This window comes from Ochotona princeps, chromosome 23, assembly GCF_030435755.1.
Source record: "Ochotona princeps isolate mOchPri1 chromosome 23, mOchPri1.hap1, whole genome shotgun sequence".
Taxonomy (NCBI): domain Eukaryota; kingdom Metazoa; phylum Chordata; class Mammalia; order Lagomorpha; family Ochotonidae; genus Ochotona; species Ochotona princeps.
The window spans coordinates 18,852,133-18,876,153 of record NC_080854.1 but is presented as its reverse complement, the minus strand read 5'-3'; the positions used below and the strand labels follow the sequence as shown (position 1 = coordinate 18,876,153).

Here is a 24,021-nt window from a genome sequence, read left to right as displayed (position 1 = left end):
GGGCCCTTCGTTTCCCATCAACTTCCATGAGATACCACCTAATGAGCATGATCACTCCTTCCTCCAAGACGTCTAATTCTTCTAATTTTCCCTTGCTTCACCATGAAAACTCACCTAGCTTTACAGGCCAATGAAATACCTTTGAATCTGATGCAGCCTTAGAATTATTTCCATTCTTGTAGATAGAGTGAGAGAGAGAAGATGAATGTTATACTTGCTTTGAAAAATTATCAGTGAGAAACTTAAACTTTCATGAAAATGCTGGTAAGATATTTAAATTTCTGGGTATTCTTACTGACACTTCTTAAGTAGAACTGCCAATGAGTAGCCATAACAGTTTAATATGAAGAGGTGGATTGACAAAAATGTTTTCAAAATCTGACAACAAACCGCCTTTTCCAAAAATGGGGGGAGGGCGGACACTATCTGCTAAAGCAAGTTTCATAAGATGCTCATGTAGTGTCTAGTATTTCAGGAGCAGTTATTACCATTATAGTACATGGACATTAATGGTTTAATTTCAATTACTGTTGTCCTTTGTGTTTTTGACTAAGACTGTGTGGGAGAAATATCTTTATCCATGATTTTCTAAATCAGACATTTGAATGTAGGTTGCCTGATGGCTACAAGAAGCTGTGATTTATAAGCCAAAAATAAAGAAACATAAATATGAAATGGAAAACTCTTCTCTCCATTTTTTGTTTTCATTTAGGATGAAGGTACCACATTTCCTGTTGGGAAAAACATAATATACACTTGCAATGAAGGATACTCTCTTATAGGGGATCCTGTTGCCAGATGTGGAGAAGATTTACAATGGCTTGTTGGACAAATGCATTGTCAGAGTGAGTGTCTTTGTGTATTGGTGAGCTTTCTGTCTCTATGATTAAATACTTGAAAACAAAATATTTATAAGGAAGCAGGTGTGTTTTGAAAGAACAAAGTGGAACAGGATGAAATAAAAATAACGACACACCATTATCCCCATATCTTGTTTCGAGTTTAAGGAGAGACTTGAACAAGTCCTCGGCTTTCACTAGTTACTAATGGTTTCATTTCATTCAATGAGGTAAATTTTATTGTAAAACAAGCCAAGGAGCGCCATTCATGGCCGTATACTCAGGACATTTATTTATTTATTTATTTACTTATTTATTTATACTGGAAAATCAGACATACAGAGAGGAGGAGAGACAGAGAACATCTTTCATCCGCTCATTCATTTCCCAAGTGGCTGCAATGGCTGGAGTTGAGTTGTTCCAAAGCCAGAAGCCAGGAGTTTCTTAGGGGTCTCCCACATGAGCAGGGTCCCAAGGCTTTGGGCCATCCTTAATTGCTTTCCCAGGCCACAAACAGGGAGTTGGTTGGGAAGTGAAACAGCTGGGACATGAACCACTGCCCATATGAGATCTAGCCACATGCAAGGCAAGGATTTTAACCACTAGGCTACTGCGCCGTGCCTGAATAAGGACATTCTTACTTGGGGTGTTTTGCATGTTATACACATTTAAGCTACAATGTGGCTTCTATCTCAATCGAAATATAATTTATTCAACAGATAGATGGAGCTGTAGGGTTATATTTTTTCTAAAATCAGTTATATGTATGTACAACTGAAATACACATACACACTAAAGCTTGCTTCATAAAGAATTCTCCACTGTAATTCTTTATGAAGTCCTAGTGTGTACATGCATACCTTTTCTCTTAGATATATACTTCCTAGTGAAATTTCTGTATTATTGAATATAAAAATGCTGCAAATAGTTATATTTAGATGGAATACATTTAAAAGATATTATGACTGTAATATATACTTATATTTAGGTTAAGTAGGTTGCTGCCAGATTTGTAATGGCTGATTCAATGTGTATCCTTATGAGAATATGAGAAAATTGTTTTGCATTCTCATCAACAGTTAATATCATTTGTCTTTTCAAAAATATTTAGCTGTAATTTTTCTCTCATGGCCAGTGATGTTTTTATATGTTCAAGTTGTTTAAGTTTTTTGCTCATTTTATACTAAAGCTTTCTCTTTTCTTTCCTTCCTTCCTTCCTTCCTTCCTTCCTTCCTTCCTTCCTTCCTTCCTTCCTTCTTTCCTTCCTTCCTTCCTTCCTTCATGTATTTGAAAGGCAGAGTTACAGAGAGAGAAGGAGAGAGATAAAATGAGGTCTTCAATCTGCTGATTCACTCCCGAAATGACCACACTGGACAGGACTCGGTCGGCCAGGGCAAAGCTAGGCGTCCAAGGCTTCATCCAGGTCTGCCAGGGCACAGGGGCCCTAGGACTTGTGCCACTCCTTGCTGCTTTCCTAGGCCATTTCAGGGAGTTGGATGGGAAGTGAAGCAGCCAGGACTTCAGCTGGTATGGGATGCTGTAGTCACAGGTGGAGGTTCAGCCAGCCACACCATGGTACTAGCACTGTATGTCTCTATTTCTGTCTCTACCACCTAGACTCTTGCAGCAAAAATAACTCAAATAGAAAATAAATATCAGAAGCTTGGAATAAAAAAACCCTAAAAATTTGATTTCTGCTTGAAGATCGTTTCTTTCTTTTAAAAGTTGTCTGGTAAAGTTTTTCTTCATCTCTGCATAAAGAAGATCTGTGCTTTACCTTTATTTTCCTAAGGATAGTTCTATTGGATTAGGAACATCAGCACGTGTTTTCTCTAAGCTCCAGGGATAGTATTACGTTGCTTTTTGCCTTCATTGTTTTCAAGTGAGAAGTCAATGCAGTCTTGGTGTTTCTCCTTTGAAAATCATGTCTTTAATGTCTGGCCATTTTAAAGTTATTTTTTATTTTTTTTTTAATCTGTTTTTCAGTAGCAGCTCTACTTTGATGTGCTTAGGTGTGATCGTATTGAACTTATCCCACTTGATGTTCATAACACTTCTTAAAGCTTTGGTTTAATTTCCTTTCTCAGTTTTAAAAAATTCTTGACTATTCAGTCTTCAGATATTGTTTCTGTCTCATTCTTGCTCAGCTCTCCTCATGAAGTCTACATTTTTTTTTTAACATAATGCTGTTTTTAATCATTCTTTTTTTCTTGGCTTTCCATCTTTTTTTTTTCTGTTTCATTTTAAATGCTTCCATTGATGCATCTTTAAATGTACTAAATTAACTGTGTAGCTCTATATTTTGAACTTCTTAAAATTTTTAGCCTTTTTATTTAATGTAAAGAGGATAGATTTCCTGTAGTTCTTATATACAATTCTAACAATATATAGGTGAATAGGCTACTTTAAAGAAATGAAATACGTTCTTACTTTCATTATTTGGTTATACAAATACCATTTATCTACTTCTACAAATTTGAAATTTTCTGTTGAAATTCTCCATCATGACAACTTAATTTTTTCTGAAATATTAATTGCAGTGTTTTCAAGGTATATATCTGTTACTTTCATTGTCAAGATCTTTGCATCTGTGTCATTGCCACCGCTGTTGTTTTGCTGTTGGATTTTTTTCAGTTCTTACTTTCCTGGATGTTAGATTAGTTTTGATTGAATGTCAGATTTTACATAAAAAATTAAATAACTCAAGGCCTTCGATGCTATTTTCTTTTTCTATAGAAAATTGAGTCCTGGAAACTAGTGAAGCTAGCTTATACCTAGTTTTCCTTATTCCAAGGGGTTAGCTAATGCAGGAGCCTAACAAAATATTTGAGGTGCTGGCATCATGGAGTAGTAGGCTAATCCTCTACCTGCAGATTCAGGATCCAATAAGGATGCTGGTTCATGTGCTGGCTGCTCCACTGTGAAACTGAAGACCTATGATCACGTTTCCCCACCAGTCTAAATTATCCTAAGAGACATTCAGCAAACAACCTGGACCCATAAAGCTGTGAACATTCACCTTTTCCTGACTTCTCTGTCCACATTCCATTACTGCTAGGCCTTCATCTTTCCTCAAACTCTTGGAAGTACATAAATTAGAAAGACAAAACATCTTATTATTTGCATCTTCACTGACTCACCCAGAGAGCTGGATGTTAGCCAAGCATGAGTAGAGGTGAGGAATACAGACATACACAGGCCATGTCCAAGGACTGTGTGTCCTCAGGTTTTGTCTGTAGGAAGCCAGAGAGCAAGCAGATACTGGGGAGGCCAAGAGTTCGGGTGCAAGAGTGATGAAAGCACGTGACCAAGACAGTAAGCCCCTTTCTATCACGGACCTTTATGGTGACTTGAGGGAGGAGTGTTTATGCAACCATGCAATACCACGTCTTTTCAGGTTCCAGGTGATGATAGGTGAGCATCATTTGACTCACAGGTGGGCAAAAATGATTACATAGGAAAGGGAGGCATGGCTTCTAAGCTCATGATCCTGAACTAGCTGTCTAACACTGTAATATTAGCAGTCGCTCTTTTTCCTTTTTAAACAGGTGATTTAGGAAAGTAATGACCCTTGTATTCTGACCTCCCCCGTCTGTAGAAATTGCCTGTGTTCTGCCTGTGCTGGAGAACGGTGTGCAGAGCCATCCCCACAAGCCTTTCTATGCCGTGGGTGACAAGGTGACCTTTTCCTGTTTGGGTGGTATGTCCTTACAAGGTCCTTCAACATTTCTCTGTGGCTCCAGCCTGAAGTGGAACCCTGAGATGAAGAATGTCCAGTGTGTGCAGAAAGGTGAGTGGCCTCTGGCTCTGTCCAAGGAAACCTACACTGGGGCAAGTGGAAGTTCTTATGAAGACCATCATGGCACTGTGTCACCAGGATGATGAGACACTGTTCTGGTTCTACCCCTGAGAGAAGGAGGTCAGGTGGTAAGCTCAGGTGCAAATCTTTTTGTTGTTGTTGTTGTTTTTCATAGAATGTTATGAAAGGCAAGGACATCCTTGGTGATTCTGGAACAGTGAACTGAAATCCTCTATAGGAAAGATTTGCTTTGTGCTTTTTGGAGTGCCAAGAAAATAAATGATTCTTAAAAGCTGGCTTTTTGGTTCCTTCTTGATTTTTTTTTTGCCTGTGCTTTTCTGTGTATAAAGTCATGGTTTGTATGAAGATTCATATGTTCTATCTCTGGGCTGTCAGAGAGTTTCTTGCTACTGAAATTGAAATTTAAAAAAGCTTTTAGCACTGCAAAAGATTGAATCAAAGTGTTGAGGATTGTGAAGCTGATTCATAATAGTGAAAATCTGAAAATTTAGTATTTTTGAACATCAGGCAAATTCACATATTCATTTTGTAAGAGATAGATTTAGTTTAATTTAATTAATTTATTTTTTAGGACAAAGTGATAGAGACAGCCAATGAGAGAGGATTGGTAGATGTTGAAGGGGAGAGAGATATTAACTTTATTGGTTCACTTCCCAAATGCTGACACTTGCTGAGGCTGGGCCAGGGAGAGAAGTCAGGAACTTGAAACTTTTCTATCTGTCTCCCAAATGGTGGAAGAAACCCAAGTACATGGGCCATCATCTGCTGTTTCTCAGGTGTGTTAGCAGGAAGCTATCTTGGAAATGAAGGGGCTGGGACCCAGTCCCAGGCATACTGGTATGGGATGCAGGCATCCTAAGTGGTGCCTTAACAGAGAGCATCACCACATTTGCCATGAAATATTCTATTAAGAACTTTAGGTAAAAAGGAATTTAGAAAACCAAACTGCTGGGGTCCGTGCAGTAGGTGTGAACGACGCAAAGGTGTGAAGAGAACAGCTCCCCTGTTTGGCAGGGCCCAGGAGAGCTTCCTGCTGCATGGCAGAACCTGGCGGATGTCTCTGCAACCGCCTGAATGCAATTCCACCTTCATTTGCAAGGATACCCGGCCACCCTGCAAAGAATTCTGTAATCTATTCAGACATTGTTGTTTGCCCCTGCGAGATGGATTTTACAATCAATATGAGCTTGGGAGGTCATGTTGCTGACAACATCTTGGTGAACAGGCCTTTAACAATGTATGCTGTCTCAGTTGCTCTTATGAACTTTGGCTGGAAGGGCTCAACAATGTCTGTACTAACATTGCAATACATGCTTTCAAACTAACTTAGGGTTGTTGAGTCCATGGGTGTAGTGGGAATCTATGTTTAGGGTTTTTAGCCTAGGAACTGCGCTATGGATTCCTGTGTCTTGACCACACCCAAGGTGCCTTTTCCAGAGATGAGAGCATTTCATATTATGCACGCTGTAGTCACATACATTTGAGAGGATAGCAAAGTAGATAAGCTAGGCCAGGGTGTTTTTCTCTCAGAACTGGAATGATGGCTAATTTTTTCCCCTCCAAACCACAAAGTAACAGAAGAAATTCTGTTAATTTACTTCCAAACACGTACTTATTGTTGTAGGGAGATTTTGTGAACATTTTTAAAGAGGCGATTATATATATTTCCAGGATACCTGCAAGTTTTTCACCTCTAAGTCACATGACGTTGCTGTTTTCTGTCCCATCAGAGGTGACAGTGAGCAAAATGTATTTCTAAACAGTTTGTAAACACGGACTTGCTGATAAGGAATCTGCTTCACTGGGCTTGGATTCAAACACAGACCTAAATCCTGGCTTTATTAAGTCTACGCAATAGCAACAATTTTCCTAACTTTTCTAATCCTAGTTTCTTTTCTATTAAATGGATGGTTGTTAGGGATGATTAAAGATGATAATCTTTAAGAAGTACATTACCAGTTATAAATGCTGAGAAAATAGAAGCTCTCTGTATCATCCATGCAATTATTTAAAGTGTAAAACACTCTACAGCTTTACTATTATTTGTGCTATACAAACTCATTGTAGTTGAGAATACTGCAGGCCTTGGTTTAAAAACTTCATTTTCTATGAAGAAGACTTCTCTCCCCTGATAACTGAGCTTTGTCTTATTCTTTCAGACTCCCCTTTAGCGCAAGAAGTGCCTGAATGTCAGCGCTGGGAGAAACTGCAAGATTCAACATGTGTTTGTAAAATGCCCTATGAATGTGGGTAAATATCTCTGCTCATCCTATGCCTTTCTTGATTGAAAATCATCAGGATGGTTTGTTAGGTGTTCATTCTTGCTGAATCGCTGGTGTAAATGACCAAGGATTGATGATGTTTGCCACTTAGTCTGGCCCGTCTGCTGCCTCATGTGTGCCCGGGTCTCTAGGGCCGGCAGTGCGTTCACCTGCCTCCTGAAAATTCAGGACTGAAGGACTCCTGGGGTGCTGCTTGTTCTCTGTGTACAATAACCTGAAGTTTTAGAGCTTTAGAGGATTGGGGTTGGAATTCTCTTGGGACATAAATGATTAAGGCAATACTGACAGATTCCTACTTTTTAAAAAAAATAATAGATTTTTGCTTATTTGAAAGAGAGACACTCAGAAAAAAAAAAGATCTTCCATCTACTGATTTGATCCCCAAATGCCCACAACATCTGAGGTTGGACTAGGCTGAAGTCAGGAGTCAAACCACATCTCCCATGTGTGAATCAGAGTTCTAAACTCTTGAGCCTTCACCTGCTGCCTCCCAGGATATGCCTTAGCATAAAGCTGGGTGGAGATAGAGCTAGGTGTCAATGTGGACACACCAATATGGAATAAAAATAAGTAGTATCTCAACCTGTGCCACGAGGCCCACCCCACTTTTTGGCTTCTGGAAGCTACTTCTCTAGAATGCTGCCAACTGGAAATTCCTCCCTTGAGGAGGGTATCAGAAGTATGGTATTTGCTACATGGCTGGGTTATGATCCTAGTAGGATACTGTTGGCATAGTTACATTAGGGTAAAAATAGGTTTGTTATCAGGACTATTTCAAAAATATGGGCAGAATGAAGGAGGCTACGCGTAGGCTATAGGGCAGTACTGTCAACAAACAGACCACACATATATGTCTACGCCCATGAGGAGAGAAATGTTGGCAAGCACCTGGAGACCAGAGAGGGCTCTGTGGAGCTGGCTGCTGAGGAGCAGCTGAGGCTTTCATATCAGGACCTCTGAGAGCACAAGATCCCACAGGTGCGATTCAGGGTGCTCCCATTTTCTGCCAGTGCTCCCCATTAATAAAACTCACTGTGTGCTAGAGGACAAGCAAGTCTAATGTATTTCAGGCATGTCAGCTTCCCAGGCAGAGGAAGAGGGTGTGAAAGTGACCTGGAAGGGGATGGTAACTACCCAGCACCTGGGCTTACAAGTCACTTTTAAGGTTAAGAAACAAACAAACACCACGAAGTTGAGGAGCTGCAGTTGTGGCATAATGGGTTCAAATCCTGACTATTTTACTTTTGATTCAGTTCCCAGCTAATTCATCTGGGAAAGTAGCAGAGGATGGCCTAAGTACTTGGGCCTCTACCACTAGGCAGGTGACCTGGAAGAAGCTACTGGAATCTGGCCTCAACCTGGGTGAGCTCCAGGTGTTGCAGCCAAGCTCCAGGTGTTGCCTCCATTTGTGGTGTGAACTAGTGGATGGAAGACCTCCCTCTTTTTCTCTGTAACTCTGCCTTTCAGATAAATAAACTAAACTTTTAAGAAAATACCCCACACCACACAAATTTGTCAACTATTACTTGGCTTTCAATTATTATGATTGTCAATGCAAACCCAAATTTTTGAGCCTATAGTAAGAGTATAAAATAATATCTAATGTTAAGAAAACTCAACAATGTAAGTGAAAATGGTGGTGAGCCTAGACGCAGTCTGTTTCCTTGCTTTCCACTTTTCCTTCTCAGCTTTTAAGAATGGAAATCTTGTGTGTAATGTGGTTAAAAACACTCTTTCAGATCTTCCTTGGATGTGTGTGCTCGAGAGGAGAGAAGGAAGAGGACTCTCGCTCTGACAGTTTGCAAGCTGCATGTTCTGCACTGTCAGGGTAAAAATTACACCCTGACAAACAGGGACAGCTGTCATGTGCCTGTTGCGGCTCAGAAACCTTGCAGCGCATGTCCACTGTGGGAAAAGTGCGATGGTAAGGAGGTCTTAGAATTCTAAGCATGAGAGTGACAAGTTGGCAGCACTGAGGTTTCTCAAACTGTAGTTTTTAGTTTAACAGAGAATCAAAGTGGATACTTAAGATTAAGATTGACTTCACAGTGAGTTGTACCCTGGCACTTCCATTGCTGGGGAGGATTGTGGTCGTCTATTACCTAAGTCAGCGAGGACTTAGACGTGATGTTCAGGTGTTATCCAGACAGGGGTGATCCCTATCCCACCCTCATGACTATTGCTCTGTTCTTGTATTGTCCACATTATTGTTATTACTATTTTAAATTATTTTATAGACAAAGACAGAGAGGGGACAGAGAGATAGACAGACAAAGACAGACAGAGAGAAAGAGATTGAATGAATTTCCCATTCTCCAATCCACTCCTTAAATGATCATGGTAATTGGGCCTAACCAGCTTGGACCTGGGAATGGGAAACTCAGTCCAGGTCTTTGACAGGGTGGCGGGGATCCAGCTGCTTGAGTTATCACCTACTGCCTCCTAGGATCTGCATCTGCAGGAGGCTGGAGTCAGGAGCAGAGCCTGGGCATTCTGATATAAACCATTTAAATAGCAATTTAGTAAAAATGGAAAAATTTAGCAGGTCTGTAAAGGAAAGTATTGTGTACCACAAGTATTAGGCAGTTGTAGGAATACATGTAATGTAACTAAGTTGTGAGTTCTAGCCAGATAATGCCCTGAGGTTGATGATACTATCAGTGATAAAGGGAATTTAGCAAGTATTAGGGAGCCGTTAAATACATGCTGGGGTCAAACTGATACTTTTTCCCAGAAGTAATCAAAGGGATTTAAGTAGAATTAAAAAAAAAAAGTCACTTTCTCTGTTTGCAACTCGATGCTACTAGCTAGCTAGTGCTGTGTCCAAGTAGTACTTACAATCATATTTTTCTTTTTCTTTTTCTCTTCAAAGGTTTATTTATTTGAAACAGTTAGAAAGAGAGAGATCTTCCATTTACAAGTTCATTCTCTAGACGACCTCTATGGCTAGGACTGAGCCAGGCCAAAAACTAGCACTCAGAAGTTTCACCTCAGTCTCCCTCATTGATGACAAGGGTGCAGGAACTAGGCTCATATCATCTGCTTTTCCCAGGCCTTTAGCAGGGAGCAAGATGGGAAATAAAGCGGTCAGGACACAAACTGGCACCCCATGGGATACTGGGAATTGTAGGAAGATAGCCCAAGTGCTTGGGTCTCTGTAGCCATGAGCAACTGGGACGTTCCTGTCTCCTGGCTTCAGACCTGCTCATCTCTGGTCATTGTAGCCCTTTGGGGAGTCAGTCAGATGATAGATCACACTCATGTCACTCTTCTCTCTCACTGTAAGTCTGCCTCTCAAATAAATAAATAAATCTTAAGGAAAATGTAGGAAGGGCTGGCTATCCAGAGTGAAGTCACTGCCTTAGCTTTGCTTTCTGTTAATTTGGGAGTGGCTATGAGATCTGTCAAGCTCGTGCTGCTGCTTTGTTCCCTCCCAGTCTTTGCCCGTACCTGCTCCTCTCACTGCCTCATGATTTGCAGTGATGGTCATGGCTGTGAACTTTATTCAAGTCTGGGTCATCTTGGACTTGGTGGTCACCACCGTCTTCTGGCTGACTCTGTTATTCTCTTTCTGCTTGGTCCAGCTGTGTGCTCCTCTTCCCCCCACAACCTAATTCTTTTCCTCCAGATCACTTTGCCGCTTTGCTTTAACAGGATGCCTTTTACATGCCATGCCTTCTTTCTTGAAGAGAGTTTAATGGCTGTTTTTTTTTTCTTACTCTGCTTGAGCCTTGTCTCTTGACTCCTGGCTGGGGTCTTCTCCTTTGATCTGTGGGGTGAAGGACTGAAGACAGATTGGAAGCTCTTGACTGGGATTGAGCCAGCTCATGTGGATCCAACCAATAGAAAGTCTGGCCCCAGCCTCAAAATCCATTTATTCCAAGTACAGCAAAATGCCTCCACTTCTTGATGCAACTGCCTTTTCATGGGATAGTTTGTTGTATCACCTGAGGCAGGCACTTGTGTAACTCTCTAATCACAGCAACATTGCTTTGGGGGGAATAATGTGTTTTGATTCTCCCACCTCCACAAGGTGCCATTAAACCTGTGTTGCTTATTTTTTTTCCCAGCCCAGAGCGGTAATTGTGTCTGCCGAGAAGCACTGGAGTGCCAGGACGAAGGGTTTCGTGTCTGTGTGGAAGTGAACGGCAAGGAGCAGACAATGTCTGAGTGTGAGGCTGGAGTCCTGCGATGCAGAGGGCAGAGCCTTTCTGTTACCAGCATAGAGCCCTGTGCTGCAGAAGGCCTGTAGGCTCCTGAGTGCCTGCCCAATTAGCCCGGCTGAGTAACGCATCTGCATCACGAGTCAGTTAGATGCTTTGCTGGTGTAGAGGCTCGTTCTTTCTACTTCCTCTGCCTTGGGTTTCCTCAGTCCAGCCATTGTAGAAATATACCATTTGTTTCCCCAAGTCTGAACCCAGATACTCTTGTCTTTCTTTTTTTATATTTCAGGAGACAGAATGTTTTTGAGCCTTTACATGAACTAGTTGTGTGTTTTTGGAAAAATGGCAAACTTCTCTGGATTTGGATGTTTTTTAAATCAATAAAACCAGGGGATTAGAGAAATTCAAATGCCTCAATTCAAACCTATGATTCTATTAAAAATGACCTAACCCATAGGCCAGAACACTGCTTATAAATTGATTTGGGAAACAGAAGGAACACAATTTCCTGATTAGAGAGACTGCATTCCTCAATGAAAGCGAAGGCAAGGGGACCTTGATTGGAGAAAGACACCAGACACAATGATTTCCATCCTGGGTAGCAATCCCACACTTCACTCTATGGAGTCAACTGTAACAATCCTATTCTTGTCAGGAGATTGAACCTTAAATGTCAGAGCAGAATTCATTATGCTGTGGTCGCAGGGCACCTGCTGCCTTCTTGTCTGAGAACAAATACAATTCAGTTTTCTCCTGGGGATTTTCTTTAGTCTGTATCAAACACAAGACCTGCGATTTTTTTTTTTTTTTTTTTGTGAGAGAAGCATCAACTCAAGCCTTTGCATTAAATGTATTTGAGAGCAGTTTTTCTCTAATGTGGCTACATGCCCAGGTTTTTCAGGAAGGTATACAGTTTGAAGCATTCACCTTCTATTTATTTTGCGTTCATCTTTCATCAAAACCAAAAAAGCAGTCATGGGAGGTGAAATGAATGGGCTTAAATACATCTTAAAGTATACTTTTATATATAAATATTACTTCTAGACTTGATACTAATGAATACATTTCAATTGAGCTTAGGATGACAAAGTTGGGCATGTTCGTTAAAGATTCTACTCTGTCATTTCCTGGGTTTGTATAATGTGTAATTTCAGAGGCTATTTCCATGAGGAATGGTGAGCATGTTCTTGTTGAAAGTTTTATAAATGATCCAGATCTAGCTTTTTGTTTGTTTTACGGCACCCTTGAGGGTGGATGCAGATAGAATATATGGAAGTAAAAAGGAGGGAGATTTCAAGTAGTTGAAGATAATAGCATTCAGATACTTCTGTTGCATTTGTTGGATATTATGGAGTTCATTTTTTCTTTTTCTAATATTTATTTTTCATGATACAGTTCCATAGGCTCAGAGATTTCCCTTTTTACCCTCCCCCATTGTTTTCCCCTATATTATTACATAGTATAGTCCTTCAGCAATAGTCACAAGTCCATCATTCTGTTATTCAAGTGTATCATGACATTGTAGGTGTAGACCTGGTTAGGGGATAGGCTTGAGAATGCCAGACTCAGGTGAAGACCATAAAATGATGGCTTGAAATGTACATCTTTTTCTTTTTAAAATGAAAATCTGGCTTTGCTCTTAAAAAAGAAAAGAAAAGAGAAAAAGAAAATTGATGGAGAACTTTCAGCCACTGGTTGACTTCCCAAATGCCCTGGCTGCCATAAATCCAATCCAGGTCTCCCAAGTCAGTGTCAGGGCCTCAAGGACTTGAACAATCACCCGACGCCTCCTGTGGTGTGCTTCATCAGGAACTGAAAATCATGAGCGGGAGCTAGGACACTAACTGAGGCAATTTGACTTGTAGCTTAACTACTGTGCCCACCATTCACTTGAACCCAGATTTCATATGCCCACCTATCACATTTATGCTGTCCTACTGTATGTCTGTAGATTATTTGTGAGACCATCCTAATGGCTAGTGGAGGCTGATTACCATAAATTTGAAGATAAGCTAAGGTGCTGCATATTTGGGATATAAGATGAAGTGAGGGTTCAGTTGTATATGCAATTTCTGTTTTTCTCTTGAAGTGGGGAAGTAGGAAAGAGAAGGGCAGAGTAGGGCAGGACATGGAGGGATGAGAAGTGGAGTGGGGAGGAGGAAGGAAAGGGAGATTGGGTCACTGTTGGCATAGGGCTGGCACAACTGAGCAGCCACCTCCTGGTCCACTGAGAGCTTTCTTCCTTTATGAACTGAAGTGTGTTTAGTGCTTACGATATGGACAGGATAGCCTGTTTTCTTCTTCAGAACACTGAGGCAGAAAGCAGCCTCAGCAGGAGGCAATTTCCATGAGTATCTGAGAAACCAGTGTGCTCTCTGCCTGCCTTTCAATTACTTTGGACTTTCAGACAGTTCATACATTTTGGGACAAGAAAGCTGATGATATGATAGGCTCCCTGCTGTGACAATCAAGGCACTGACAATTTGTTGTTTTGTTTATTTCTTTTGGGTTCTGAAGGCAGAGCTCTGGATTCCCATATGAAACACTAGTCATGTAGAAAAACTTGCTTCTTGAGCGATGGTTTAACCAGACCAGATGGAAAGGTTGTTGTTGTTCAGAAGGGGTGGGCTGGAGGTGACATGGCAGTGGAAGAAGGAATGTGAAAGTGTCCCTTCTTCATTCATAAGCTGAGGATGATTTCCTACGAAAGGACAAATGGGAAACTCTGCTCTGTTGTCAGTTATTTCCATTTACCCTCCTGAGACGAGATTGGCACTGAATTCTGAGTGATAGGTGCATAGATCATTCATGTCTGAGCCAGAGAAAGGAGAAACGAAGCTTAAATGCTGTCCACCTTAGGGTCCGTTGCATAACCATCTGTGGGCTGGGAACACAGAGAAGTTAAACGAGTTGTTGAACAGTCAGGAAGGCCAGCATTGAATCTGCCAGTGTGAGAACCAGGACCAGTCCAAAGGCAAGAGAAGACCCCTGTTTCAGGTCACAGGTACAAAAGGAAGGAGGAGGAGATAATTTTTTCCTTTATTTTCTTCTGCCTTTTTGTTCTATTTAGGTTTTCCAGGAGTGGAGTGGTATACTTTAGGGCAGCTCGCTAATTCAAATGCTAATTGCTTCTACTTATCAACTCAGAAATGTTTAACTAGCTATCTAGACCTCTCTTGGCCCAATCCAGTTGATGCATAAAACTAAGCATCATAAGCCCACCATTTGTCATCTTCACGCATACACAGCTCTATGAACTGTACTTAACTGCAAAACAGAAACAGTTACATGGTCATAATTTTGCCTAACGTCATGCAATGATCCTGTTGAAGCTATTGAAGACATAATAGCTCTTTCCCCAGAAGAAGGGTAAAATTTTTGAGTGAGGTTTTCTGTTCAGGATGATAAATTATAAATAGATACTGTAATAGCAAATCAATAATATTTAAATAGTACAATATAAAGTTAATAATTTATGTTGCCTAGGAATTAAAAGAAAGGAAATCAATACATACAAAGAAAAAAACAGGAAAACAAGGATATGTTACACACATTTACTTCTATAAAGAGGGATAGGAGGAGGGACTGGCATTTGGGACAAGGTTAGAGGCCACTTGGAATGACTGTACTTCATGTTCAAGTGCTTAGAGTGCAGTACTTCCGATCCAAATCTCTCTACCAGTGTGTTCCTTGGGAGGAAGCAAATGATGTCCCAAGTGCTTGAATCCCTGGCATCTGTGTAGGAGACTGCTTTACTTTGGGGCTGCTGGCTTCACCTGGGCCCCGTGAGAGCTGTTGCATATATGAGCTAGCAGATAGAAGTTCTATGCGTGTCTCTGTATCTCTCTCTAATTTCTATAACTGGTCACATTTCTACCTGTTATTTCTAATGACATTCTTCCATTACCCTCTCAGTATTTGCTTTACTTTTGGTCAAGCATCTCAGGTGGCTATAGTTCTTTACCTGATGAGATAATCTGTCCTGTCATTCTTAAACGGAAATGATGTATTGATGTATTTAGGGACACATGTGCTCCCACAATGGAGTGCCTAGGTTTGACTCCTGACTTTAGCCATCATGGTCACTTAGGGAGTGAACTAAAATACTTAAATATGTAGTCTGTCAGCTAATGCCTGATCAGTTAACCTATGTTCTCTGTTACATTCTAAATTTCTTTTTCCATTTTATTACCTTGACCCTGAACACTTTCTGTCTACTCACTTTTAATTTTTTTTTTAAAGATTTATTTATTTACCCCAACTGTGGGCAACAGCCTAAGTTGCATTATACCTAGGCAAGTGTTACACTGCTGGGAGAAAAACAGCTACTAGCTGGCGGGCATCCTGGGCCTGGTTACTGCCAAATCTGTGTTAACCATACCAGTGTGCCAGTAAATAGTTGCCTACCCTATTCTATTTTTTTCTAAAGATATGTTTATGTGTATAAGGGATGCCAGGTCCATGAACCCACGGGGCGATAGTTCACTGGGGCCCAGGTTTCCTGATCTAGTCCTTTGGCCTGCCTGTGCTGTGGCTACTGCTGTCCTACTGGCTACCCAGCAGCGTGTTGGTGGGAGCTTGGTGTGGAGGGTTGCAGGAGGTCTGGTGGATGCTATAGGTGGGAATATGTGGGGCCATGAGGGTTTATGTCCATGAGTGATGGTCTGACGGTTGAATACATGTCAGAATTGGACCTCCTCAGTGGAAAAGATGGAGCAGTGAATGACAGGCCCAGAGTACATGGAGGAAATGGAAGCCCATGGGGGCCTGCAGAGGACTTCTGGTACCAAGGCAGAGGAAGGAGGGCAGAAAAAATTGGACAACTACCCCAATCAAGTGGAATATCTGGGTGAATGGAGACTCTATGGTAGACTAAGTCAGCCAGCGGACATTGGAAGTATTTCCTCATCCTTGGATCAGTGAGCTTGACAGCATTTCAGAACTATCGAAACCTCTTAAGCAGAACGCTTGGAATATGCTCCACACTGGGGACCCTGGGTTTTTATACTAAGTGGCCCTTCCCCATCCCTGGGCAGTTGGGAGGCTGTATGTGGCTTCTTCCCTTCTCTCCCCCTTTTCTCCAGATAGAGGAAGAAGAAAAAGAAAATTTGGAAACAATGGTCTTACCTACTTTCCCCAAACCCTGATTCTTCCCACCATAATCAACTATGTAAACATCATTAAACAAACAAACAAAAACTCACAGCCAAGTTGAATTAATTTGAGATAAATTTAGAGAGGTGACCAGCTACCAACTGTGTGGGCAGAAGAATCTCATAGCATTGACCCAGTTCTTCAGCAGGTTGGACCTTTCATAGTTTTAGGATCCTGGGATATTCTGAGAGTTGGGAAAGTTTGGAAAAGTGGGAAAGTGGACAGGGGACTAGAATAGCTTTTAGTGGGCATTTTCAACCTTGGTAGGTCTTGCCTCAGGGGCAGTTGGAAGGAAACACTGGAAGGTTCAATTGAACTATTGAAATGCTGCGTGACAGGCCTTGAAGGGACCACTTTTGGGAATTCTGATAGCATCAGGAGCTGACTTGACTGGGAAGCTGGTCTGAGCCAGCTACTCTCCAGGCTTTCCTCTCACAGGATTTGGATCTTTTCTCAAGGGACACCTTGTGGAGGAGTCCCCTTCCCTCGGGCCAGACTGTATTGTGCTTAATCCCAGGATTCCAAAATGTCTCACATTTCAGCAGACTCTGCCCCTTGCCTGTCTCTTATCGAAACCTGAGCAAGTTAGGCCTGAAAGGGGAGATAAGACAGAACTGATTAGTTGTTTTCTTAAAGATTTATTTTATTTTTATTGGAAAGTCATATACAGAGAGGAGGCGAGACAGAGAAGATCTTTTGTCCGTGATCCAAGTGGTCTCAATGGCCAAAGCTGAGCTGATCCGAAGCCAGGAGTCCAAAGCCTCCTCTGGGTCTCCCATGTGGGTGCAGGGTCCCAAGGCTTTGGGCTGTCCTCGACTGCTTTCCCAGGCCACAAGCAGGGAGCTGGATGGGAAGCAGGGTCACTGGGGTCAGAATCGGCACCCATAAGGCATGCTGGTGCATGCAAGGTGAGGAATTCAGCCTCTAGGCTACTGCGCCGAGCCCGATTAGTTGTTTTTTTGTACTAAAGCTTGGCTGCAATATGAACTATAAAATGATACCAAGTGGCTAGAATTTGGCACCTTTGATCTAAAAATTCCCTGTGGATTTTAATAACCAAATACAAAGAAATGCAAATGGTCAGAGGTTCCCTATGTTTGGGCCATGTTTTCTCTTTCAGGGTCAACTTTCCTCACTTTAGGCTCTCCTGGAAAAAGCAGGTGTGCCCACTCCCCACTTCCACCTTGCAACTTCTACCCTCCCTGCTCCTTCTCTCTTTCCTCCTGAGAGGCCCGCCCATTTGGCCCTATCTGACAGCTCTCTCTCTCTCTCTCTCTCTCTCTCTCTCTCTCTCTCTCTCTCTCTTTCTCTGTCTCTCTCTTTAATTGATTTTTGATACAATGTAGTTGGCACTGGACTCTCCCCTCCTCCTCTCCCAAGTTCCCTCCACTTCCCTCTGTTCTCCCCTCCAGAAGCCAATCCCCTAGGTCTAAGCATCCCTCCTTCCACTTCTCACCTGTGATACCAAACAAACAAACAAACAAACAAAACGTCCCTGCTATAATAAGATCAGCTCTGCATTCCATCCTTCATAGACTACAAAAGCCTGACACAAAGGCGCCCCACAAAGCCTGGCAACAGTCTTTGCTTGACTCAAGTGTCTAGCACATTCTCATGTTCTGATATCATGGCATAACCTTGAAGTATTCTGTGTAACCTAATCTATGGTTTCCTTATCATTCTCATGGGAGCAGCATGAAGATGTACTCGCACTGCCCCCTACATTTTAGCAAAATTTCACATTCCTGGTGAAGCGATCCTGTGTGATGACAAGAACTTGCCCAGACTCTATTTTAGGACAGAGGCCCTCTTTTGGACCGTTGTGCAATAGTATTAGGGCACTGTCTAATTTAATTCTCAGGCTTTATCTCTGAGAGTATTTGGAAGAAGAGGTAGGTAATATAGGAGAAGGGATTCTTATCTTGTTTGTCTGTGGCTCCTAGATTAAGAGGCTATGAGTCACTTATACGTTGGAAATTGTGTTGTACAAATTTGTCTTGCCTTCAGGGTATCCCATAATTCAATAAATAAAATCTAGGACAGTTTCGATAAATGGAATACAAATAAGGAAGGATGCTTTGTTTGGTAACTAAAATTGTCAAAACTGAGTTGGAACAAATGCCCTCTTTCTGTGATGACTTGGTGTTTTTGGTACACACAGATGCACACATTTTTAATTAAGTCCCACTGTCAGCCCGTAGTGCTCCTCTTGAAATGATCAGTTTTATAGTGTCTTTATTTGAGATACATTTATAATAAATGAATAACAAAGTTGAATTTGAAGAAATAGTACATTTCTGGCTGTGGTGTTTTAAAATTGCTTGTCAGGAAGTTGCTCTTTGGTACCAGTGTTGTGGTATAGTGAGTTAAGCCACTCCCAGAACAGCAGCAAACCAAATGAGCACAGGTTTGAGTTCTGACTGTTCTACTTCTGATTCAGTCTCTGCCAACCACTGGGAGACCTAAAAGGTCTCACGGGTTGACTGTTCATAAGAAATATTCATGGGGCTACAGCTGTGATAGAGTGGGTCAACTGCCACTTGTGGCATTGATAATCCCATATCAGCACGGGTTTGACTCCTGGATGCTGCATTTCCCTTTCAGCTGCTCTGAGCCTGCAAAGTAGCTGAGGATGGCCTATGTCCTTCACATGAAAGACCCCTGTATTCACATGAAAAACCTTGAAGCTCCTGGCTCCTGGCTTTGGGCCAGCCCAGTTCTGGTTGTTGTAGCCATTGGTTAGCCAACTAGCTGCCTCTCTCTTTCTGTCCCCCCCCCCTTCTCTCTGTAACTCTTCAGATTATTTTAAATTAAGAAATATCTTTTATAAAAGGAAAGTTGCTCTCTGTCTGAGATTCCTGATTAGCAACCAGGTTACCACCATGTCTGATGGATTGTACATGTTCTGTATCTACAGATGGGTAATATGAAGGGTATTAGTGGGGTTGGAGATAAATTTCAGTAATAATAAAACACTGATTTCGAAGTCTGTTGAAATCTCCAGATGAAGTGCCTCATAGTTATTCTTTGAAGCTATGACAGTGAAGGGACAATTCTAGTTAAGCAATTTTTTTCTGGCTTCTTTCCCTGGAAGCTTATTTATTTCTTCCCAGCTGTGATCTTTGTTCTCTTATTTTCTGGTAAAACTGCTTTTGTAGCAGGGGTCAGCCAAGCTCAATGTCCCTGACTTACCAGCAGAACACAGGCTGTCACTATCAGGTTTAAAGGGCAGAGGACTGGGTTGCAAAATAACAAGATTCAGGGCCCTTCAAAGCCACACTAACCCATTAGGCAATCTACGAGTATCATAGAATCTCCGTTTTAAAGTAAACATTCATTGAAAAATGATGGCGTGTGCAAGTAGTAGTGAGGCCAGAACGGGAGTAAGTGTAAGAGCAACCTGTAAACATGTCCTAGAGAGTACTTGAATGCACTTTTCCTTTCCTGAGAGTCTCACTAGAGTCACCTGTTTCTCTTTAAATGTCAAAGGACCACAGAGAACTAGCTCAGACAGCAGGGGCCGGGAAGCCAGGCATCAAGGAAGACCGATGACGTCTCTCCTGGAGAGGGAGAGTGGTGGTTAGGAGGAGTGAGTAGAAATGCTTGATGTGAGCAGAATAAAAAAGAAGGACGTGTTGGGATCTAGCAGGGGACTAAGCAGCAGCCAGAGCTGAAGTATCAGTAACAGAACCTTCTCTTCTGCAGCCTCCCCAGAATGGTGGCAACACTTGCCAAGAAGGAATATGGCCATGCTGGCATAGGGGAATCAGCTGGCTTCATGTACTCAACCCTGAGTTTACATTAGAGTATGTGCATCTAATGATGTATTTATTAGTATTATTAATATTTCTATTGTAAACACTGCTTTAAACAGTGACTCGGTTCCAGGTTTCCAAGTGCATTCAACTCCAACTGAGCCTTCTGTGGTTTATCTCATAGTGGTATCAGCTGGGGTTTGGAGCTTTTTTCTTAAGATGGCTCCCATGTCTCTGCACAACCTCACAAAAGGTTGTTTCTAGGAGGCATCTGTGCTTTTGCTATGTGGACCTGTGTGTGAGTGAGCTGGGGTGTCCTCACAGCATGTTATCTGGCCTTCTCCAGAGTGAGTGAGGTAAGAGATGGAAATGTCACCTATGACCTTGTCATGGAAGTGATGCTTAATCATTTCTGCCTGTTATATAAGTTATACAAGTCAGTCCTATTTGTGTGTGTGTGTGTGTGTGTGTGTGTGTGAGAAAGAGAGAGAGAGAGGGAGAGAGAGAGAGAAACGAACATGGGGACATGAATACCAGCAGACAAGAGTCATTGGAAGCTACCATGGAAGTTGACTCCATCCTCTAGATTTTATACAGATTTCAAAGAATACAAACTCCACAAAAGTAGACATTTTTTAGATGTTTTCTTGCTTGTAGCCTACGTGTTTGTTAACAGTGACTTATAAATTGTAGGCACTCAATAAGTATTATTAAATGAATGAACAAATGGATTTCTAACTCAAAATCTTTTACCATGAATGATTCTTTTCTGGGTTTTGTAGGAATGAAACATGTTTCACAAAGAGTTTAGGTGATTGAAGAAGATAGAATATAACCAGCAGGAATTTGCAGGAACATTCTAATGGAATGTTGTTTAAAAAATGGTTCTAATGCTGTAATTAAATGAGTGTTGGAGTCTGTGTTAGAAACTCGCTTTCAATCTGTGTGTCACATAATGTATGTAACTTTTTACTTACACATTGTGGAAAACAGTAAAGATTTATAATACAGACACTATGTAGAAGACTGAGATTCACATGTATGGCTTGCTACTCTAACACAAAAATGGAAAGGAAGCCATGAGATTAATAGAATGTCAGAATGAAGTTCCTGTAGAAATGCACCTGGCATACTCTTGACACATAAATTACAACTTGGCACAGCATAGACAGGCCAAAGTTTATCATAAGACTGTATTTTAGAAGGACAAGTGTGTGGGTAGTATTTCAAAGCTGCCAGAAGTTTGAGAGGAATGTGCTATGCATGAAAAATGATAGTGGCCCTCTTCTTGATGACTGTGGAATTGAATCATGTTATCTTATTTTTGATATCTGCTGGGACTTCCGCTTCTGAAGATAGAGAGCTAACCCATGCAAAGCCATGTGGCCAACACCACTCAAATCCTATGTTATCCCGGAAGTATATCTGTGGGATTTAGCTTTTACTAGTTGAAGCCGCCCTGGAGATTCTGACTCCACTTTGAGATCCCTATCCTAGGCATCACCTCTTTCCCTTTGAAGATGTTGCCTGTTTGTGAGTTACTTGGGAGAAAGAAATCAGCTCTAGAAAAAGCCTAGCTGTTTATTTCTTGATGGTCTACAGAGGGATGCTTATCTCTTTACATCTTCTCAGGAGGGTCTGTAAAGTAGCTTCAGCTGCTCTTTGGACACTGATACAGGGGTCTTGCCGAAGTGCTTGGAGCCCTGAGATGGAGAGAACAGCACAGTGAGGACAATGGCATGCTCAGAGTCCAACAGGCAGAACAACCCAAGTCAAGGCCCCATTGATGTGGCCCTGTATGGCTCAATACTGAGAGTCTACCCTGCTTGGGGCTTAGGTCCTAATGCTTACAGTTTGCCATAAAGAGTAGGATTTGGACCCAAGAGTTGAAAAATGATTTTAGTATTAAAATTGGGGAAGAAATAATCCTGATCTTGTGATCAGTATAGGCTTAGACAAAGAATTGTAGTTTTCAGAAAGTATGCCTGTAAAGGGGCGGAGCCAGAGGTTGCTTTATATTTTGAAGAAATTTTGGTTTCTGAAGGTGTCAAAGACAATAATCATGTACTAGGCATTTTCAGTTTCTGGAGGAGCAATATTTTCTCTTAATATGCTAACAACACACTGGCCAGACACTAGGGTTAATACTCACGTGTGGTCAGTTGTTCTCTGTCTAATAACTCCACATATTGGCTGGTCAAATTGAGAACAATGGCATCTAAAACCAATGGGAGTCAGTGTTACTGATTTTGTTATAGGTGAAGAATAGATCAGGTCAGACTATACTGCTTGCCAGAAGGCAAATGATATAGCAAGTGAATGAGCAAATTATATAAGTCCTTTCACAGGACTCTGATGCTATGATGGTGGTTTCTTGTGTTATGAAATGCTGCTTTCCAAAGTGGTCACTCATGCAAAATGTATTTGTGAAAGCTCACAAATGGCTTTCAAAAGGGGCCAGTAGGGTTGACAGGATTTTAAATCTGTGTAAATGATGGACCCTGTCTTAGGATGATTTGGGAGGAAGAAAAATATGCATGATGTAACTGCAAAGCCTTGGACTTTAACTCATCTTTTTAGGTGCTTCTGCTCACCGTGGGCCACATTATTGGGAAGAGTCTTCAGGATAAGACCTAGAATTTCATGGTGGAAGAATCATCAGAAATTCATGTGTTTTTCTTTGTTATTTGCCAGCTAAGAGAGGGAACAGAGGGAGGTGGAGCCAATTGTCCAGATTCACACAGTGACACCCAGGCTGGTTGACTCTGGTCAACATGCTTTATGCTCACAGCACGCTGCTGTGCCAACACTGGGCGTGAACTGAGCATAGACTACTGAGTCTGGTTTATTCTTGTACCAAAGGGTGAAGTGAAGGGAAGCGTGTCTTCCAGGGCAGCAGTGCTTGATACCAAGACTTGGGGGGAAAGAAGGAGCAATAACTTAGCTGCAAGCAGCGCAAAGGCCCAGTAGGGAGACTTGACTGATGGGAGAAGAATGAGTGCTGCTGAGCCAGGAGACGTTTATACGTTTTCATTTGCAAAAACAAAATGGGTTTGTTTCATAAAATGAATTTTTTTCCTGGCCTTTTGGTCTTGTTTTCTTTCTGTCATTGCAGGACCCCCTGGAGCAGTGTAGGGACTGGAGTAATACCTGATGAAAAATAGATCAGTCAAGAGCCAGAAACAAGGAAGTGAGCTTACCTGTGAGTTTGACAGCTGCACTCCTGATCATCTCCCAGTTGCTGGAGAAGAAGATGAGTGAGTGTGTGTGCAGGATCCACAGGGTCTCCTGGTTTTTCTTTGCCTAGAAGAGGTAGGGCTTACAGTGAAGCTAACTGCAAGGCGACCTTCATTGTCCTCAGAGGAAACTAGAAAGGACAGAGAATGCAGTCACAGCCACACATGATTGATTGAAAGTGGTCTTATGACTGTTTTGACTTCTGTGTAGTCTGGGGCTTAAGGGACTCTTCAACTGATGTTTGGGGAACACAGAAAAGCAGATCCAGAGGACAGTGTGACAGAATACCAAGAATCATTGCTTTCCTTTCAAGACACGTCTGGCTTTGTCTAGAGATTCTTTGCTGTGGCATTTTCTCCTCTGGGATATGTCTAGATTCTTGTCCTGAATTTTTGGAGGCAGCATCCACTCTCTACCCACCAGTTTCACACAAAATTGCCTGTAGAAATCCCTGGCTCGTGGTAGCTCCTGGTCAAGGAGATAGTCCAACACTCCATAGAGTTCCTGCAGACCCAGGAAAGGAATGCAGACAACCAAGACTTCACGGCAGGCCTAGAAAACAGAGTTCTCTGAGTCATGACTGTGATGCTAAGACCCCCTTCTGAAAGAAATAAATGCTCCTTAGAATTGGAAAAACAGGAATAAAAGTCAGTGGTGGGAAGGGCTTTGCTGTCATTTCTGGTGCTTTCCCCTATTGAATATGGGAAGAGTGAACCTTAGGAGAGCTGGAAAGCAATAAGCCAGAATAGAAGATTTTCCATGTCATTTGTG

General features: G+C 41.7%; 2 protein-coding genes across 8 annotated transcripts in view; one reads left to right on the top strand and one right to left on the bottom strand.

Annotated features, from left to right (window-relative positions):
* The window catches only part of C7 (complement C7), a 47,387-nt gene extending 35,814 nt beyond the window's left edge, over positions 1-11,573 (top strand). Inside the window, exons 14-18 of the mRNA XM_058680042.1 lie at positions 713-845; positions 4,438-4,629; positions 6,819-6,909; positions 8,681-8,865; positions 11,012-11,573. Of these exons, the coding sequence (XP_058536025.1) occupies positions 713-845; positions 4,438-4,629; positions 6,819-6,909; positions 8,681-8,865; positions 11,012-11,193 (783 nt within the window). The 3' untranslated portion in view covers positions 11,194-11,573. The remainder of the gene's footprint in view (positions 1-712; positions 846-4,437; positions 4,630-6,818; positions 6,910-8,680; positions 8,866-11,011) is intronic.
* Positions 11,574-16,781: 5,208 nt separating this feature from the next.
* The window catches only part of MROH2B (maestro heat like repeat family member 2B), a 57,264-nt gene continuing 50,024 nt past the window's right edge, over positions 16,782-24,021 (bottom strand). For 6 of the 7 annotated variants that reach the window (XM_058680148.1, XM_058680152.1, XM_058680151.1 and 3 more), the window contains 5 exons: positions 23,671-23,802; positions 23,214-23,316; positions 22,166-22,231; positions 21,636-21,716; positions 16,782-16,849 (listed from right to left, as the gene is read on the bottom strand). In XM_058680148.1, coding sequence (XP_058536131.1) covers positions 16,797-16,849; positions 21,636-21,716; positions 22,166-22,231; positions 23,214-23,316; positions 23,671-23,802 — 435 coding nt within the window. In that variant the 3' untranslated portion in view covers positions 16,782-16,796. Of the gene's footprint in view, positions 16,850-21,574; positions 21,717-22,165; positions 22,232-23,213; positions 23,317-23,670; positions 23,803-24,021 lie in introns of those variants that run through there. The other variant, XM_058680149.1, reaches the window with a different exon arrangement.